The 18,659-nt window shown below is 51.8% G+C and overlaps 9 protein-coding genes across 9 annotated transcripts; 4 read left to right on the top strand and 5 right to left on the bottom strand.

The window, feature by feature from the left end:
- Positions 1–706: 706 nt before the first annotated feature.
- NUU61_007524 (uncharacterized protein) lies at positions 707–2,183 on the top strand (the record flags this gene model as incomplete). Its single annotated transcript, XM_056658049.1, has 3 exons — positions 707–787; positions 1,088–1,509; positions 1,559–2,183. The coding sequence occupies 3 exons, from the start codon at positions 707–709 to the stop codon at positions 2,181–2,183; spliced, it is 1,128 nt and encodes a 375-aa protein (XP_056510849.1).
- Positions 2,184–2,467: 284 nt separating this feature from the next.
- Positions 2,468–4,167, bottom strand: NUU61_007525 (cytochrome P450; the record flags this gene model as incomplete). The annotated part of the gene is made up of 2 exons (XM_056658050.1): positions 2,468–2,983; positions 3,046–4,167. 2 exons carry the CDS (start codon positions 4,165–4,167, stop codon positions 2,468–2,470), a joined length of 1,638 nt encoding a protein of 545 aa, XP_056510850.1.
- A 1,018-nt stretch (positions 4,168–5,185) lies between these two features.
- NUU61_007526 (DUF4334 domain-containing protein) lies at positions 5,186–5,751 on the top strand (the record flags this gene model as incomplete). Its single annotated transcript, XM_056658051.1, has 3 exons — positions 5,186–5,196; positions 5,253–5,523; positions 5,578–5,751. 3 exons carry the CDS (start codon positions 5,186–5,188, stop codon positions 5,749–5,751), a joined length of 456 nt encoding a protein of 151 aa, XP_056510851.1.
- A 106-nt stretch (positions 5,752–5,857) lies between these two features.
- NUU61_007527 (cytochrome P450) lies at positions 5,858–7,684 on the bottom strand (the record flags this gene model as incomplete). The annotated part of the gene is made up of 5 exons (XM_056658052.1): positions 5,858–5,977; positions 6,033–6,353; positions 6,424–6,657; positions 6,720–6,786; positions 6,852–7,684. 5 exons carry the CDS (start codon positions 7,682–7,684, stop codon positions 5,858–5,860), a joined length of 1,575 nt encoding a protein of 524 aa, XP_056510852.1.
- A 1,197-nt stretch (positions 7,685–8,881) lies between these two features.
- NUU61_007528 (uncharacterized protein) lies at positions 8,882–10,018 on the top strand (the record flags this gene model as incomplete). Its single annotated transcript, XM_056658053.1, has 1 exon — positions 8,882–10,018. The coding sequence occupies one exon, from the start codon at positions 8,882–8,884 to the stop codon at positions 10,016–10,018; it is 1,137 nt and encodes a 378-aa protein (XP_056510853.1).
- A 142-nt stretch (positions 10,019–10,160) lies between these two features.
- On the bottom strand, positions 10,161–12,054 carry NUU61_007529 (uncharacterized protein; the record flags this gene model as incomplete). Its single annotated transcript, XM_056658054.1, has 2 exons — positions 10,161–11,377; positions 11,433–12,054. The coding sequence occupies 2 exons, from the start codon at positions 12,052–12,054 to the stop codon at positions 10,161–10,163; spliced, it is 1,839 nt and encodes a 612-aa protein (XP_056510854.1).
- Positions 12,055–12,649: 595 nt separating this feature from the next.
- NUU61_007530 (peroxiredoxin family protein) lies at positions 12,650–13,387 on the top strand (the record flags this gene model as incomplete). Its single annotated transcript, XM_056658055.1, has 5 exons — positions 12,650–12,699; positions 12,754–12,866; positions 12,933–13,096; positions 13,148–13,294; positions 13,352–13,387. The coding sequence occupies 5 exons, from the start codon at positions 12,650–12,652 to the stop codon at positions 13,385–13,387; spliced, it is 510 nt and encodes a 169-aa protein (XP_056510855.1).
- Positions 13,388–13,735: 348 nt separating this feature from the next.
- NUU61_007531 (uncharacterized protein) lies at positions 13,736–15,151 on the bottom strand (the record flags this gene model as incomplete). The annotated part of the gene is made up of 1 exon (XM_056658056.1): positions 13,736–15,151. One exon carries the CDS (start codon positions 15,149–15,151, stop codon positions 13,736–13,738), a length of 1,416 nt encoding a protein of 471 aa, XP_056510856.1.
- A 975-nt stretch (positions 15,152–16,126) lies between these two features.
- On the bottom strand, positions 16,127–17,993 carry NUU61_007532 (uncharacterized protein; the record flags this gene model as incomplete). The annotated part of the gene is made up of 5 exons (XM_056658057.1): positions 16,127–16,414; positions 16,468–16,607; positions 16,659–16,724; positions 16,784–17,749; positions 17,810–17,993. 5 exons carry the CDS (start codon positions 17,991–17,993, stop codon positions 16,127–16,129), a joined length of 1,644 nt encoding a protein of 547 aa, XP_056510857.1.
- Between the last annotated feature and the right edge of the window lie 666 nt (positions 17,994–18,659).

Consider the following 18,659-nt stretch of genomic DNA (forward strand, 5'->3'; position numbering starts at 1 on the left):
TTTCTGGAGGAACACCATTCGTTGTCGCAGGGTAAGAAAGGCACACGTATCCTTGTCCGTGGAATCTGCCAATGGGTGTAGCCACCAGTTTTCGATCTTCTGAATCAATACAGTTTCGGGGAAGCAATGGGTACGACCACGGGCTGCACTGCTGGCCCGCTCCCATAATAGGATCCTGAGCCACGTTCCTTCGCGATTGCGGGCAAGGCGCTGGCTGTATTCCCAGGCAGAGTCCGCATTCCCTCGTAGGCCGTTGGAGATAGTCTCATGGTTGAGGTGGTTCGAGCTTGGCTCCGTGTGCTGTCATTTCAAGGGCTAGAGATGTCCGTTCGGGACTGCCAAACTGCCAAGGGACAATAAAGGCAACGGTATCATCGAGAGACAAAATCCAAGGTTGACGGGGCCCTGCAAGAGTGAACAAAAGCCCCGGGAATGTGTTCAGCCGAGTTCGTGCGGAGAGAGAATCCACCCGGACATTTCTTCTAACCACCGGGGAGCCTCGCCATAACAATGAGTCCCTGGCATTGTCTACTTTCGAGTTATGATTCTATTCTGACTTGGGGCGGATTTCACTGGCGAGGGTCTCGGTGATCTGTTTGAGGGTATCTTTAGGCCTGGATTTCGAGGCTTCTTCTAGCGAGGTGAGACGGGCGTATAAATTGGTGAGAAGAAGTGATTTTCTAGATCGTGCCTCGCGGCAACAAGAATGATCGTTGTAGAACCGCACAAGACAAAGTCTTTGCGGGGTCTGGGAAGCATAAATCAGACAATCAAGCACAAAGAAATTGTATGAAATGGAGATTGCAATTAGAAAGACTAGTAGAATGGACAGAAAGAACGACATAGAGCTGACTACGGATGGATACTTGTGAATAGGCCCAAGCCAACGTCATCGTGGGATTCCGGCCCTTTGATCAAGTCGCCGGGGCGGGGGTGGAGTCATCCTGGGGTATTCGATTATCCATTACACCTTGATATATGCGCTCAAGCCAGCCCCCGAACCCCATGCTCGACTGGCAATTCAACCATGCCGATCTCCTGGCCCTCATCTGTGAAATATGAGTTTGGTATCGCGACTTTGTCTTAGGCCAACTGGAGAGAACATCGTCTCGCGCCACGCCTGGAAGCAGCCGCTCAAGCGGGCTACCAATGCATCGGCCTATTCGACGAGTGCTGGGCCGCATACCTAGAAGAGCATGGACTACCAGGAGGCCAGCTATGGGAAGCAACGGCGGAAAACCTGCAAGTGGCTCGAAAGTTGGGGGGTTTGGTAAAGTCCCTGGGCATGCGAATCGCTTGTACCCAGCCTCTTCGCAAAATCGAAGGCATCAAGGACCCGATCGAGCGTCGTCACGCTTTGGACCATGTGGCAAAGCGGTTCCCATTTATGCGAGCCTTTGACACTGACTTGGTCTTTATGTGTGCCAACATTCGCACCGACGACGGAGTGACGTCCGATCTCAAAACTGTTGCCAGGGATTTGGCAGAGCTTGGCGATTTGGCAGCGGCGTATGCCCCTGGCAGACGGCGGACCCATGCTAAAGATTGGCTATGAGAGCCTTTCCTGGGCCTCGCGGAATACATGGTCGGCATCTTGGGAGCCGGTGCGATTTGCCAACCGCCCAAATGTTGGGCTGATTCTCGACGCGTTCAACGTCCTCGCTGTCGGGTTTGCTGATCCTTACCATCCGGATGGACACGGGCGCATATATGGCACACTCGAGGAGTCGTTGGAGGTTCTGACGGGGTCCTTGGCATCCCTGGTGGCGACAGTCCCCGGCGACCACATCTTCTTTTTCCAATGTGGTGATGCTGAACTGGTAAATCCCGTCAGCCTTCTTCCGAGAGATCCAGATACACCGGCTCTGCTTCCATGGTCCCGCAGTCATCGTCTCTATCCCTTAGAACAATCTCGGGGAGGTTACATGCCGGTCGAACTGGTCACTGCCGCTGTGCTGGCCACTGGATATCAAGGACCAATATCGCTCGAGGTGTTCAATGTCTCCCTAAATCAACCTGGCGAGTGTGTACCTGCGGAGCATGCTATGCGAGGAATGAGGAGCCTAAGCAAGCTGGTAGAGACGACCAGAGTGCTGTCTCCGTTCTGGGAGAGACAAGTCGACACCCAGCATGCTATGGCCCAAGTGATTCGCCGACTACGGTTGACGAGCCACCGACTCTAGAAACTATCCCGAAACAGCATCTCAAGGTGACTTTTTCGGCGCCAGATAATTCGTCTGCATACTATTTGTCTCGGGGTTTGATCACCATTTGGTCATCCAGGCTCACGGGGTGTAGCCCTGGGAACAGATAAATGACCGGCAGTCGTGAGTTCGTTGCGAAATGGCCATAGAAATCTATCAGGACTTCGATCTCACAGGCAGCATTGACGAGATATACATGCGGAGGGAAGGTCTTTTTGGTAGACAACATTGCGATCACCGACGCCTTTCTCTATAAATAAGTTTCAGGAGTCGCCCAAGATTTCCTTGGAAATGGCCTCTGATCGCCTCAAATCGTCCACAACAGCGCCTTCGCGCTTCTCATCGCGCAGTCGAAACAGAACCTTGGGATTGATGGGTTGTGTGACGAGCCCATCCTGAAATCCAGTCTCGACGCTTATGTCGACACCCCCCGGCGGCGGCAAAATATCATAGGCCCAGAGTAGCTTGGATAACGTCAAAGAAATGGTCGTGTAAGCGAAAAGCTCGCCTGGACACTGTCGCCGACCCGAACCGAAGGCGTACAGAACTCTTCGGCTGGCGTCTTTTACATCAGGAACGTTTCGCATGCCAAACGGATTGTCGATAAATCTTTCCGGAATGAATTCGTCGGGTCGATCGTATTCCTCTTCGTTGCGGTGGATTGTCCAGGCATTCGCAATAAGCATAGTACCCTTTGGATAGACGTAGCCGCCCACGGATTCATCTCTTGTTAGAACGTGCGGAAAAGCACTCGGAGTGGTTGGGCGCCATCGAAGAATCTTCATGACACCTTGAGTTAGAACATGGTAGCTCTTTCAGGTGTATCTGAGGAGTGACTTACCTCCGAAATGCAGGCCCTCAGGTACGTCAATTGCCCGAGACTGTCGCTCGTCGGCGGTGTTCCATTGCCCACTCGATCGACTTCTTCTTGCGCCTTGGCAAGGATGTCCGGATACGCAGCAAAGGTGACCAGCAGGTTTTTGAGAGTCGCGGCAGTTGTGTCCACGGCAGCAGCCACCATTCCCTGCCCGGCGAAGCCCAGCTCCGTGGTGGAGAAATTCTTCTGTTTGGACTCTCCGTCGGCCTGGTCGAGCATAATCTTGGCCAGCAGGCTTTGAAACCTCACGGAACTGGGGTCCTCCTGGATCTGCTTAAACTGCTTCAGGCCACCACTGAGGAATTTGTTTGCGTCGCCGACAATCAGCTGTCGAACGAGTCGGGCGTGACTCTTCCAGGAACAGCAGAACTCGGGAACGTATTTGAGGATGGGGAAGATATCGACCGGCGGAGCGACTCCTGGAATAGCGAGTTTCAGAATTTCCTCTTGGGCGTGGAAGAAATCCTCCATATACTCAGGAGGCATGTCCTTCAGTCGCTCGCCAACAGTGATCACGAGGGGCACCGCGAAGGCCCAGTACTGAAGATGCTCCACGTAGTTCTTGTCACCCCCATGGAGGAGCTTGTGTGTCAAGCTACATGCCTCCGCCTCGAGAAGAGGTAAGACCCTTTTGACCCCTCCGCTGGCGAGAATGTACTGAAGGGCCTTGCGCCATCGTTTATAGTAGTCGTCATATTGCAAAATGGCAATCTGTTTCTCTTCTGGTCCGTAGGCAACGTGTTTGGAGATCACATAAGAGTCTGGTCTGTCCGAGCATGTTGCTCCACGTTTGTCGAACAGCTCATATACCAGAGCTGGGGTGTTGAGAATCACCAGATTTCCGGTGCCGGCCTTGATGCCCACCGCATCACCGTACTCTTTTGACCACTTGTGAAATTGAAGATACGGCTTATGCAGAGGCACATCCAGTAGATTCCCAAGACCCGGAATTATCGGGGGCCCTGGTGGGAATGCCTTGGGCCGGAGAGTTCCCCGAACCCATTGCGCGATTTTGAAGAGTAAAAAAACGGCGAAGCCCGCAATGAGCGTATACGTGATAGTCGGGGCCCTTTCGGTGTATGACATGGTTGTGAGACAAAATATGGAAAGTTGCGGCCCGGAGACAGCATACGTTCACCACATATATCATCCTTCACGCTTCCCGATCTTCTTTGCTTTGCTCGCCCCACCTCCATCCCCACGGCAGGTTCTTAGCGGAACACTTATCCACTTCACTTGGACCGTTCTGTGTGCTTGTAATGGAGAAGAACTTCTAGGACGACAGAGCTCCCAAGACTTTTCCATCGCAAAAATGAGCAAACCATATGGCCCGCTGCCGTTAGCGTGGTCCTAGTGTATACGTGTTTATCAAGATGTTTCTGTTGAATAGGTATCAAATACAAATCCCATGGTTGGTCCAAGCCATGGTATTATTCTGTGCATGGGGGGCCAATAGACTATATCCAATACACCGAGACAGTGTGTTGATAGTCGACTGAAGTATCGACATTCTCAATTTTGGGTGCTATTATGGCCCCACCCCCTCCCCGAACGCCTCTCTACTTGGGTTCCTCTTCCCTGGTCTTTGGAGGGACTGATCATCACATCTTGTTGGCGGTGATTTGCACCTGCTTGTTCTAGAATATACCTGCAAGCCTGATTCAATGTCTTATTTTTCCGTTCTACACAGTGGTAAGGAGAGCAACGCATATTTCAGAGTCGAATTGAGACAATGCCCCACGTTTTCATCTGATTTCGCCCCCCTGTGATGATCATTCATCCCCCGGAAATTCCGGCATCCTCGGCCCAATTGCCTCGATTGGAATGAATCATTTCGATTTGGCCGAGAACTGAATTGCAGAGGCATCTGTACGGCAATGAGAGGAAAGAAGTACGCAGTGAGAGGCAGGGGATGGGGCATTCTGAGTGTAATGGTTGACGACGTAGGTCGTAGTGGTCGATGTTCCTTTGAAAATAGAACACAGAGTGAGGGGGGGTGTGGGTGCTAATGTTTCATTAATTCCATTAAAAATCCCTGAGATCTTCAATTCCACCTTCTTTCCAACTCCATCAGAAATCCGCCGACCCTCTTGATCAAACAAGTATGACGGCCATGTGAGTGAGAGAAATGCCCACACTTCGACACAAGGTTATGGCTGACCTGAATGGAGAGATAAATTCTTTGAGATCGCCAACGCCAAAGGCCGTATCGACGAAGCGGCCGTCGCGGAGATCTATGATCAATTAGACGCGATTCCCTCGGAAGGACTCGTTGGCAGCTGGAAGGGGACCAGCTTGGATACTGGTCATCCTGCACACGAGCGTCTGCTCGAAGTCAGCTGGGCCGGAAAGGACTTCCACTCCATCGATGATGTTGATCCGGTCATAATCTACGACGACAGTGGGAAGCGCGTGGTCTCCGAAGAGTTTGGAAAAGCCAGGGTGAGCCCAGCAGTCATCCATTCAAGGGGGAGACATGCTGAGACCAATTTGCAGATCCGCCAGGTAATCTTTCGCGATGTTGCGACCGCGTCGATGGTCTACGACAAACTAGCAATCATCGACTCATTCCGACGCGTCACCGATGACATTGTGTTGGGCGCCATGGACAGCCGGGACTTGAATGTTCACGGCACATATTATTTCTATCTTACGCGGAACCGGGATTAAGTGACTGTATCGAGGTCAGTCTAGAAGGATTTCGCTGAACAGTAAATAAAATATGAATTGATTTTCCTAAAAAGACATCCACACTGCCTCGTTCAACGTAAAGAAATTATAGCTCGGACTTTGTCACTTTGACCCGTAAGTTCGACTCCAGGAAAACACCGTAGCTCAGGGTCTCGTCGCTCGGGTGCCAGGGACTCACTGCCTGGAAGTCGAAGTTGCGCAAAAGCTAGGATTCTGGTCAGTAACGCCAATCGACAACCACAAGAAAGGATAACGCGTACCTCGAATGTGATTTTGTACAGCTCCATGAACGCAATATGCTTTCCCAGACATTGGTTCTGCCCATGGCCAAAGGCCAGTTCAAGGCTTCGTTTCATTTCGTTGCGCTCATTTTCCTCCAAATCCGTAAATCGTTCAGGCCGGAAGACGTCGACGTCATTCCCGAAAAGTGAGGTTGAGCATAGGAGCGATGATGTGTTCATGCAAATATTAGTTCCACCTGGAATGAACTTTCCATCGTACTCGATCCCAGCTGCCGGCACCACTTTAGGGAAAAGGCCCAAGATCGGCGGCCGCATGCGGATACCCTCATAAACAACGGCCTGCCGAATAGAAAATCGAGTCAGCTGAGCTCGGGAAGGTGTAAGACAAAGAATGGGCGAGGGCATATACCTGAAGGTATGAGAGCCCCTTGACCTGTTCGGAACTAATGGGGCTGGCAACGGAGCCACTGTTGAGGGTTTCTCGGATCTCGGCCTTGACCTTCATGTATGCACGAGGACAGCTGATTGTGTGAACGAGAACAGAGCGTATCGCAGCTGCGGTGCTCTCGGAGCCTGCAATGATTGTAAAGAGCCCCTCAGCCTCGCACTCGGCTTGGGTCAATCCATGGCTAATGAAAGACTCCTGGATTGGGTGTTAGACAAGGCCAGCACATACATGAAACCGGGATGTTGGAGGTCTCTTACCATCATGTCGCCCTTTTTGCTATCCTGCAAGGAGGCAAATCTTTGCTGAACGTGATGCCGAGAGACTCTATCCACATCAGTCAGTGTTATGCATGATCGCAGGCTTGAATGCCACCGAGTGTCTTGACGCACCCCATCAAAGCTCCAAATCCATGTTTGTCCGTAGCACGTGGACCAAACAGCTTTAAAAATGGCCTTGAGAAAATAAATCTGCGAATCCACGGCACATCTGCCGAAAGGGACATCTGCGGCCATAGATCGTGAACTTCTTGCAGGAAGCCGTGGAGGTCTTTTTCTTCGAGATAGCCAAATTCCTGCCCAAATGCCAACTTTGTAATCACGTCCATCGTGAAGTAGCTGGTGATTTGACCGATATCTAAGAGAGGTGCCTTGTCGCCTAGAACGGCATACTTCTGTCGCAGTAGATCTGTAAGGCGAGTGATCTGGCGATCAACCCCATGCTCAAGGGCAGAGGCCGTATCACGACCCGCATATCCTGCAAAGAGACGTGCGCGTGCCTGCTTGTGACCGTGGTTGTCCAGAACGGTGAACAGGTTGTCATAGTACGGGTTAAAGCGGCCGGTCAGATACCACTCGCCGCGCGTGAAGGTGCTGCGCACCGAGGACATGCCCCGGATAATGTCTGGGTCATCGGTCATGATCTCGTTGGGGCCAATGCGCACCAATGGGCCATATTTTCGATGAAGCTCGCGGTGCGCCCAATATTGTTTGCCACCATAGGTTGTCCGGCCAAGCCAGACGTACGAGAAGTGAGCCAACCAGCTGGGCACGGGAAACTTGCGAAGTCGATACCAGGAGAGAGCCGAGGTGATCACATACAATGCGACCAAGGCAAATACTGCCAAGGTGGTACAATGGTAGAGGTCCATGGCGAGTTGAACTGGTTTTGAAGTGCCCAGCAAGAGCGAGGGTGCCTTCAGCGCAGAAATCAGGGTCGATGGCATATCAAAAGAGTCAATGAGTGAGGGGGTTTAGTCTGTCATGTTTTTGTTTTGGCTTCTTGGAGAGAGGACGTTTCCCCAACTTGATCCTACGGCATAGACCTTTTCTTAGCCCCATGGGTCCATTTTCCCAGTGAAGACACTGGGTGGTTCTGCCTTGACAAAATTCCTGCCTATGAGGGAAGTTTGTTTACGCGGCATCAGTCTCAAAAACGGTGACCACGTTGATTCAAGAAATCATCTTTTTGAGTTCCAGGAAAGAGGCCGAATGGAGTGATCAACACGACGATCACTTTCGGTACGCCTCTTGGAATGATGGTGTTCTTAATTTGAGCCAGGGCGTCAGCCGGTACTTTGATTTGGAATCAAATACTCGAATGGAGCTTGCTCCTTCCAACTATGTATGGATCTATTGCAAGGGCATCGGATACAATCCGAGCTAGGCAATTGCCATGCCATTCAACATCGGCAAATTTGACTGTAAGACCACTTGGATTACAGTGTTTTAGCAATCATTCCGCTATCCCTAGTAGATAGAAATATCAACAGTCCAGTAGTAAGTTGACATTCACCAGATGACCGTGCAATTGAATGATAAGCCAAGTATGACAGATATAGTAGGACTTCACCGAAGCATTCTCGTGTATACATCATGGCAGGATAGTCAGAAACGTATTGTAATTCGTAACGCAGTGGAGACTCTTGGCGGGCTTGGAAGGAGGCGCGAAGCACCGACATAGGTGGGGGCTGCTCCACAAAATGACCTCTACAATAATCATGCTAGACATGCATACTTGTTTCTTCGGCAATACACCTCGCACGCATTTCCGCTCGGCTAATCCTCCGATCCAACCTGCGATAGGACTCGATCGTCGATGGGATTTCAATCGACAAGTTCAGCCCCCACACGAAGTCTTCCAATATTCAGATCATCCAAACCGAGCTAAAAAATGGGCTTGAGTGGACTGGATCCCGGCCCATTCGACCAGATGACCAGGAAGTCGGGGTGAGAGATGGTGAACTGATTGGAATCGACATCCCCATAAATTTAAAGTGACCCGGCTGTTTGGATTCGAGCTGCTGATAGACGCACGGTTAACGGGACGGCCACTGGTCCCTTTCAGAAGTATATAACACGCACCAGCGGCCAGGAATCACCCTGATTATCCGTTTGCTACACGAAAGCAATCTAAAGCAACAATGGCGATCAAAAACAAATGGTACTATCCCACTGATATTGCCCATGACCTTGACGAGCTTGACTTGCCCTCCGAGGTCAAGGAGGAAATCCTGGCGTGTGCTTGGGAATATTCGCGGTCTGTGATTCCCCAGTACACCAATTGGGATCGCTACGTCGCATTCATGCGCATCATCATTATTGGCATCATCGCCGAGTTCCGCGGTGCCATGGTGGACGTGGCTGCTGGCCCCGAGGTGCTGGGCTACGACCTCGATGGCGTCCTGGACGACCTTTTCCACGGCACTCCCGGCCATCAAGATATGGCTCGCGAGTATAAAACCTTCCTCTTGGTCACATCTGACAAGGCTAGCCACAGGCGGCACGACAGCGAATTATTCCGTCGATACGTCAATGCCCTCGTCGGCTCACCACAACAATGGTTCCGCATGCGTGACTGCGACGCACTGGCTCGCTTCACAATTGCTTCGGCCCTGGCATGCAACGACCTTCTCGATACATGGTATACGGACGAGCAGTATGACATCCTCTGCGAGATTGGAGACACCATGTACGACGCCGTGGCCTATTTCAAGCACCGGTCCGAGGGGGAGACCAACAACACATTTGCCTACATGCCAGACAACCAGCGCGTCGACGCTTTCCATCTTGCTCGACAGGTTCTCTGGGCCCTGGATGTGGCGATGGCGGGCACACCGGGACACACCGCAGTCACCAACTTTCTACGCAGCTTTGGTGGCCCGATCCATATGATGATGCGACGCTATCGATTTGTGGAAGAGCAACTCACCATTGGCAAACCCGAAGATACGACTGTCATTGACCAGACCCGACGCAACTTTAAACTCTGGAACCGCGTCGATAGCAACGGGGTGGTGTCACTCGATACCAGACGTTATGGCATGTCTATTGACCGGAGTGACGAGCTCATGTTTAAGGGCTTGGCCGACTACCTTGAAAATGCCGACAATAGACATTGTGCCAAGTGTGTCTACCGCGATACTTATGGCGCGCAGGGTGCCCAGTGCTTCGGGGGTGTACAGCTATGTGGTCAATGTCGAAGCAAATGGGGGCACTTCCTCGACACTCTCCCTGAGCGTACTAAGCAGGCGTTTCCAGATCTTGATTTGGTGATTTGATTGGAATCATATTTCTCGAATTTTGTCATGTTATATACACTGAAGCAGAATGGACAATCTTGATGATAACCGAGGCTGGCTGTCGACATATTTGGTACATTGTATGCCCGCGACAGGCAGGCCCATAAGGAGACGCGGCTTGTCACGATGAAATCGCCGAATACCGACTCCAGCCTCTTATAACAGGCCCGTACCAATACAAAACATACGGCACAGGCAGTAACGCGGTCAAAATAAGCCCCAAAATCGTCAATGTCCATGGGATGCCCACGTTGTCATAAAAGATGCGGGCGATCACCCTCATCACTCCGGCGGCCACAAACCGGAACATATGAATACTGGCGAGTGCGCTGGCCGCGTGGAATTCGAATGCGTCAGCGACATATTGGAATGAGGATACAAAAATACAAAAGACGCCAACGCCAAAGAGCACCGAGGCACCAAGTGGGCACCAGAATGAGATCGAAGGGCGAGCCGTCCAGCCCATCCAGAACAGTGAGATAGGAATCGCGGGCGCTCCAAACATGGCCATATATAAGCTCACTTCGGGATCGGGACGCGGTTTGCCCCGAGCATGAGCCCGGCGAATGTCTTTGCGAAGGAATTTGAGGGCCAGCGGCACAAAGAGATTGCCTAATAGAACGCCAACGGCGACTCCTAGCAGCGCCATACCGACTTGACCTTCGTTGAATTTGTAGATGCCCTGGTAGATAAAAACATAACCGGAAATCCAAGTGTAGAGAACGATGAAAAGAGCGGACAGGTAGACCGTAAATACCATAATGATAGGTTCTGTGGCGAAGAAAATTAAGGGTCGATATAACGCATGACCGAGGCGACGAAAGAACGGTATTTTCTTGACTTCCAAGGGTGCCCGGTATCGATTATCCCCTGTGAGGCGGCGAAGTTGCTTTGCCTTCCAACGGAGGAGTAAGGGGCTATATGTTTCCGGCAGGAATAACACGACAAGACCTAAAACCAGACCGGCAAGAATGATGGTAATCCAATCGACCCAGCGCCAATTGATCACTGGCTGCTGGTTAATAAATGAACCGGGTGTCGGTGCCACGAGAGGGCCCATGAATGCCAGAGTCGAATACAAGGAAAAGGCATATATACGCTCAATTCGTGACCAAAGATCAACGAGGGAGCCTGCGGCGGCAACTACCGGAGTCGACCCACAGAAACCAGCTAAGAAACGACAGGCGATCCGCTGGCCCACGTTTTTAGCAAGTCCGGTTCCCATAGTGAAGAGCATGAACAAGAACAACGACGGAATATACACAGCATTCCGTCCAATGACTTCGGAGATGGGCGCCATTAGTAGCCCGCCGATTCCAATACCGATCAGATACACGCCTCCGTGGGGTTTTAGTTGCGAGACACTGCATCAATGCCAGAGAATGGAACGTACCTGTTGGCACCGACTCAAGTTCATAGCTCGTGCGAAAGACGGCCCTTGCGGAGGCGTTGACCGTTGAATCAATGGTAGTCGCCCAGAGCATGGTCAGTGCAATCAGAGAGACGATTATGGTATATCCCAGACGCAAAAAGAAAGGCCAATTGTGCGGATCCACTGGATCATAGTCACCCTCATACGTGACGACAATGAACTTATCTTTTTGTGCCAAATCGTCGGTGGCACCGTCTGCCACACCATCTGCCGGTCTTTCTACCCCCGTGAGCATCATATTCGTGGTGCCCCCGAGAGTCTCCTGCGTGTTGAGGGTCTGGGGATCGGGTTGGATTTCCGGGTCATAATCCGCACGTTCGACATCCCCGTCTCGTTCCATGTGTTGTCGGGTGGAGTGACGCGGGAGAAAAGCTGGCCCGCTCATCGGGGTGAGGTTGCCGTGCTCTTTTCTGCGTCTCGCCCCTTCATCTTCTTCACCCTCAATCCAGTCGGACTGTATTCTTCCATCGCGATAGGAATAACGTCGCTCACTGGTCCAAACATTCTCGGGCCGTTCGTCTTTGACGACAATTTGTTTCTCCAGTTGTTTATAGATCCGGCGGTATTGCAAGTAGGACTGCATGGTGTATGTTTTAATGGCGAGAGTTTCAGCAAGATTGAAATAGCACTCTCACCGTGATCTTGAAATCGTCGAACGGTGGAAATCTCGGTGGGATCTGGTGCTGGGAAGGCTATACTCCCTATAAATGCCTCGATGGAGGCAAATCATACGAAGGCGTGCATTGCATCACTCGGCCTTCCTCCCCGCCAATAGTGAAACACACCAGGACGATCAGGAGAAGGGCTACCATGCAGTCGTTGGATTCTGTCACCAACATTCAAAGATGGTCAGTGTGAGAAGCTGCAATGAGATTGCCCAGAGCTCGTCTCGGGACATATTGTGGCGACGTATTGTGGTGATGTGTACTCGTGGACCTAGAAAGGTGTACCTAGGGAATGCGCCGATAACAATGCGACCTTTGGCAGAGATAATTCGACAACGATGGAGGTGAAAACGAGACTGCTCACAGCTTCATGGGATGAGTAGATGACTCGGGGGATTCCGATCACCTCATGCCACTTAATCAGCTGGAGACCCCTCGGATGCCCCGCATAACACTATTTATTTTCCTTCTCATTCCAACCGTCTCTCTGCTCTCATCCAATTCACCGCAGCAATGACCACTCTCAAGCCTGGCGACACATTCCCCAGCGACGTTGTTTTCCAGTGAGGACTACCTCGACACCCTAGATTTAGAGCATTGCTGACGGTCGGACACAGGTATATCCCCTGGTCGGAGGATAGTGGGGATATTACGTCGTGCGGCATCCCCATCAACTACAAAGCCTCCGAGGAGTGGGCCAACAAGAAGGTTGTTCTCTTCTCGGTGCCAGGTGAGTTGTCCTGTTGGCTTTTGTCTTTGCACTCGAAATTCTAATGTGCATATCCAACGTGACTAGGGGCCTTCACCCCCACATGTTCGGTCAACCATGTCCCCGGCTATATCAAGAACCTCCCTAATCTGCGGGAGAAAGGAGTGGATATCGTGGCGGTGCTCGCCTTCAATGATCCCTTTGTGATGAGCGCCTGGGGCAAGGCAAATAAGGTGCAAGGAAACGACATTGTGAGCAACGATCCTGGATTTTAATTGATCAATACTCATGATCTCGCGCAGTTGTTCCTGTCCGATCCCGATGCCAAATTCTCCAAGGGCATTGGCTGGGCCGACGAAGCCTCTGGACGCACCGGCCGGTATGCTGTGATCATCGACCATGGCAAGGTCAGCTATGCCCAGATTGAAACGGAGAAAGGTGCCGTGAAGGTATGCCTGAAACACCCCATACCCTGGATTCGAGGGGCCCTATTGATCTCTATACAGAAATCGAGTGCCGATGCCGTCCTTGCGTCGTTGTGAATCTCCCCGCGGTAGAAGAAAAGCTCGTGCTTTGGCAGTGGCCGCGAGAGAAGCATGACTCACTCGTGATGAAACTCAATACACAAAGAACATCTTTGTCCAAGTGGCATTCATCGGCTAATAAATACCACTTGAATATTTGAGGCTTCACATCCCACGTAATTGTCAATTGTATATCCCATGGAAGTATCGTGCGGGAGGTGATTCTATCGAGATTGATGCATGCGCTTTGGTCAAACGGGCAGAAAAGAGTTCAACGCAATCTACACAAAATGCAAGAATTCAGTGGTATCGTGTGGCCAAATCAATCAAAGCGCAAGAGTGGAGGGGATAAAAAGCGACGGCAAATTAGAGGGGCGGGCCCTGTGCTAGTGCCCGGTCATGAACATGCAAATCAATACCAGCATCGATGCAGCCCAAGTGTAGGGGCTCGGCAGCCTGGAGGATCTTTTCCTTGACAGTGCCTTCCAAAGCGGTTGACGGGAGGACGTCAGTATGACCAGAGTCCTCGGAAGGGGCGTTCTGGAATCCGCCCTCAATATCTATCTGCTGCAGTCGCGGCGCGCGAGTACGTCGGTTCTTAATCACTGCCTGGAGCTGCCTCACTAACATAGGCACATGTCGCTCCTCACAACCCTCGATATAAATAGCCTCCAGGGATGATGGTAGGCAGTCAATGAGAGGCGTGGTGGGCTCGTTGGAATATCGAATGTCGAGCAGGTTGGGCAACCGGATGCGAACCTCGCGCAGAACAGTGAAGTCTACCAGTGACCCAAACCACTCATCGTGGGTTTGGTTCAAACCCAGAGCCGTGAACGGGTAGTGGCTACCATGGTGATCCAGCCATAGGGTTTGGAGACTCGCTTTGCTTGGGGCCAGCGAGCGATACAGTGCTGATGGTTGGTACCCATGGGAGCAAACATGGGAGTCAGAATGTTGATACTTGAAGGATTTCAAGTCTGCACACGAAGCAACCAGTACCTCCATTCCGTAGTTCGCATTGCTCGCGCGGAGATCGATTTCGGTGATCGAGGACAACCCCATCGGTGATCGTCCTGTCCGGGGTTGGCTTTCGGGGCCAATGTCTAAACTAGGGTCTATTACCGAGTCGGCCGTTATCGTACGAACTGATGGCAATTGAAAGAATGGAAGAAGGAGCGAGGCAGACGACCGAGGCTCTTCGCCTGTGGGATTGCGGTGATCCGGTAGATCAAAGTCGTCTCGGCGGTTCAGAGTAACCTCTCGAAGGCAACGGAACGGCGGGTAGGTATCGAATGGTCGTTCGCCAGAAATGGCTTGTTGCATGATCCGGTTCAGGTAGGGCGTATCAGTACCATATACGAGATGGAGCTGTCTTAGCTGGTTCAACAAAGGCAGCAAAAGAGCAATCCAAGCATCTCCCAAGCCTTTGGCAAGGTCCCGGGCCCAATCTCTTTTTTCCTTGTTGGAATATGATACAATATCCAGCCATTCATGTAGAGCAGCAGAACATTGAAGTTCAACTTTTTCGTCATTGGATATCCTCTTCGATCGCCAGCCGATCAGGTCCAGTTTCTGGACGACCCGGGCAAGTTGCCGTCGTTTACGAACGGCAAGAAGAAATGATTTGGCATCATTCCAGTTCTTGAGGGGTACCGTGCGATAGAGCAAGGGTAGGAAGAGATCGTGAAAATGATGAGAGACAAAAAGGAGGTTCCAGCGGTCCATCTGCTGATCTATCTGTTCTCCTACCAAGAGGAGTACGTCATTTGGGAGTGACCGCATTCCGATATGAACCACCAACGTGCCAGTGAAGGCACACTCCTGGGGAGAAGCTCAATGGCTCATGCGAGAAAGGAAAGGACCCGGCGACCAGCAGAAAATAAGTACCCTTTGAGGGCGGCCGTCGACAAGCAAAGGAAAAAGGAAAAAGGAAAAAAGAAAAAGAAAAAAAAAAAGGAGAAGGGGGAAAAAGTCAAGAGGTGATAAGATTTCTACCAGCCGGGCAGCGCTACTCCGAAACGCTTTCTGGAAGACCATACCCACGCCAGCTGATCTGATGGCAGGCATTGGCCGATATTCGTCACCGACGGACTATGTGGGCTGTCAGTCCGAAGTCCTGAGAGGACTGTGAATGATTTCCCGCTCCACTCTGTGCTCACCACGGTTGCCGGTCCCACCGGACGAAAAAGACAGGGAAATATTTACAAAGGACTCAGCAGCATCTTGGAGTTGTCTCGGTAAGGGCGGATTGGGATAATCCCCTTGACCTCGGGATTATCAAAGACGTAAGCCGAGAGCAGAGCCAACCGCAACATAAAAATTAAGCTTATTCTTCCTGCGTTGGAACTCGGGCCGCTTCTCGGGCGCAACCATTGACTGATACTGTGCTGATATCTGGGACTTTGTTTTTATTGTGTTTTTTTTTTTTTTTTGGTTGACGAAACAATCCCCTTGTTTATTTCAAGCAACATAGGGGGGGGGGGATTTTGTGTCTGCAGAATTTGTGACATCGGGAGCCACTCGGGTTGTGTCAGTGGCGATCGAATGCCGTCGCCCGCAATTGCCCGAGACATTACAAAGGCAACTTTCATCGTGAAGAAATCCCGGGTAAAATAACGGTGGTATATGATTAAATGGGTATATCTATTGGAAAGGGGTGATTGGCCGAATGGAAAGGGAGACCATCGATTGCCGAGATTAGATCTTTTGGTGACTGCTGTAATCGTCAATGGTTCACTGGGAGGGGCGTTCTGGTGTTCAACTATCGTGGGTTCCTCTATGGACTGATGGCGACGAGGACGGGGCTGATCTGGACAATGTAGTGGACAATGTAGTGGTGTGAGAAGTGGCGGTAGGAGGTGGTGTGGACTCAGAGGGCGAAGGGGAGGAAGAAGATGAGAGCGCCAGTGTCGGAGCATGTTCAGAAGATTTGGTGACACCGTGGGAAGATTCAGACGATGGCTTCTTCTTTGGCTTGGATGGATCAGGCCTGCCGGGCCCAGAGCCAAACCCGGTGCACATTGAGGGCAAGGGCATCGTGACCGACTGGCACGGCAGTTAGCAGCTACACCCGCCCAGGGAGAGCGTTTGGTCCATACCGCGATCGCTTGGCTGAGGATCGGTTCTTCCTCGTTGCCGGCCGTTGATGCCTCGACATTGAGATTGACCCCCAGGGAGGGTGCAATTTTCACGCCGAAACGGTGTTTCTTCGGGTCCTCCGGACAGGCGCCAGCGGATGCTGTCTATGATCAGCAAGGGACACGCATGTACAGCATCCTGAGTGACTTACATGCCGCCACGTTGAACTTTGCCCCGGCGAATGGCTCTAAGTTGACGCCGACCTCGAATCCCTGACCTGTGTCATGGGTCAGTGAGTGCCAAAAGTGGCCGGTCATCGTGAAGGGTTTCTCGCACCGAGCGCCTCCAACGCCAACTCCACGGTAGCCTTTGCATTGAGCTGAACCCCAGCACTAATCGAGGCATCTACCGTGACAGGCTTTTGCGACACCGTGGGCTTCCATCCACTGGCGGAGACATCGGGGGAAGTTAAATCAATCGCCAGCTTGGCTGCGTCCTGAAGACCAATAGATACCCCAGTGGAAACGCCGGCGGTGCCGACAACCGGGCCAAGTTCATACCCCCAGCTAAATACCACTTCGGGGCCGAGATCCAGGACGCCACCGGGGATGGAAATGCCGTCGATGGGGATCCGTCCCAGCTCCCGCTCGTCGGACTTTTTATCTGTGAAGTTGGCGCTCAACCCCAAGCGAGGGTTGAAGTTGGCTGAGACTCCCCGTGGGCTCAGGCTCATCGATACTCCTTTGGGGATGAGTAGTTCTGTTTTCAATTGGAATTCAAAGTCGAACTCGCCCTTCGTTCCGCAGTCCTCGCAATCATAGGTGAACTCAACATCCCCAACCGACACAGACTTGCTGCTCAGAGGCAGCGGGTGGTTGAAATCCAGGGAGAAGGACGGACTGGCATCACGCTTGGCCAACGACGGATGTCCACCGACCAGAAGCTCATAGGTGTGGGCGACGGTTTTCCAGTCCGAAGCCTTGCCTGTCACCGTCACGGTATTCTTTGTATCGCTGAACAGCACATTGGAAACAATAAAGGGGAGCCGGTGCTTGTTCCAACCGCAATGACCGTGCCCAGCAACCAAAACGAAAGTGCGATCATCGGCGTCGTTGACCCATTTCCAGATGCGTTGGCCATACTGGTAGGATCTCTCGTTCTTGAAGTTCAAGGTCATGCTATTTTTGGTGCATTGCGAAGACTCCAGTAGTGGTTGGAACTTCTCCATTGCTATGATACTCTCGGCTTCACCCGGCATGTGAAGGGTTAAGTTGCCTAATGCAGAGCGACCCTTTTCCGACCCTGCAGGATGTAGATTTTAGTATCCTGCCCCAAAGCCATCGCATAGCGATTGAAACGTACCACCCCAAAAAAAAGACTCGACGCTGAGAAGATCCAGACCAGAAAAGTCATCGTCTCGCACAAGATTGCGTCCATGATCAGCTACAGGCGAGCCCATCGGTTGGAGCTCTAAGGAACGGCCAGTCTCGACCCAGAGCGTGAGAGTGAACGCGAAGAGCAGCCATGAAATGCGCCCAGTGATCATTTTTGGTTGTTGACAGTAAGAAGCCACCGCGAAGTGTTTGGTGAGGGTAAAATGCTTGCAGAGCTTTCCTCTGCGCGTGGTTGGCCTTAAACATATTCTCCATTTCCATATACTTTCTGCCAAGCTGAGACGGGATGCTTAGCCTCGATTGATTCTGAGCGATCAGGGCCCGTCGCGACATGACAGACAGGCCCTTGACATGACGGGGTGAAAATAGCACAACCTGACGGTGGCTTGGCTCGTATTTTTTCCACATCGAAGAAGCTGAGTGGATCGAAGAGGACCAACAACCGACGGCGGTTCATGATGAGGCTGAGCGAAATGGGAAGTTTCGTATTCTGCTTGCTCATCCTAATTTCGCGGCCCCAAGAGGTTGACCCAGCTCCCTTTTGGCCCCCAGCTATTTTGGTGTCATCCCGCGTGGGGCCCTTGGTCCCTTGCTGACAGTCGTCTGCCGATCATCTCGTGTGCCTTTTCCAGTGCCATTGCGCGAGTTTGGCAAAGAGAAGTGAAATGGCGGATGGATGACATGGAAGAAACAAAAAGCCCATTACTTTGCTCGGCCAATGGACTCTGTCAACTCTTATCCATGGATATGTCGAACGGTTGGGTGCTTCCTGGTGATGCCAGTGCCATGCAAATTCCGAGTATTTGTATGAGACTGCC

This window comes from Penicillium alfredii, assembly GCF_028826965.1.
Source record: "Penicillium alfredii strain IBT 34128 chromosome Unknown utg000009l_segment0_segment0, whole genome shotgun sequence".
Classification (NCBI taxonomy): Eukaryota; Fungi; Ascomycota; class Eurotiomycetes; order Eurotiales; family Aspergillaceae; genus Penicillium; species Penicillium alfredii.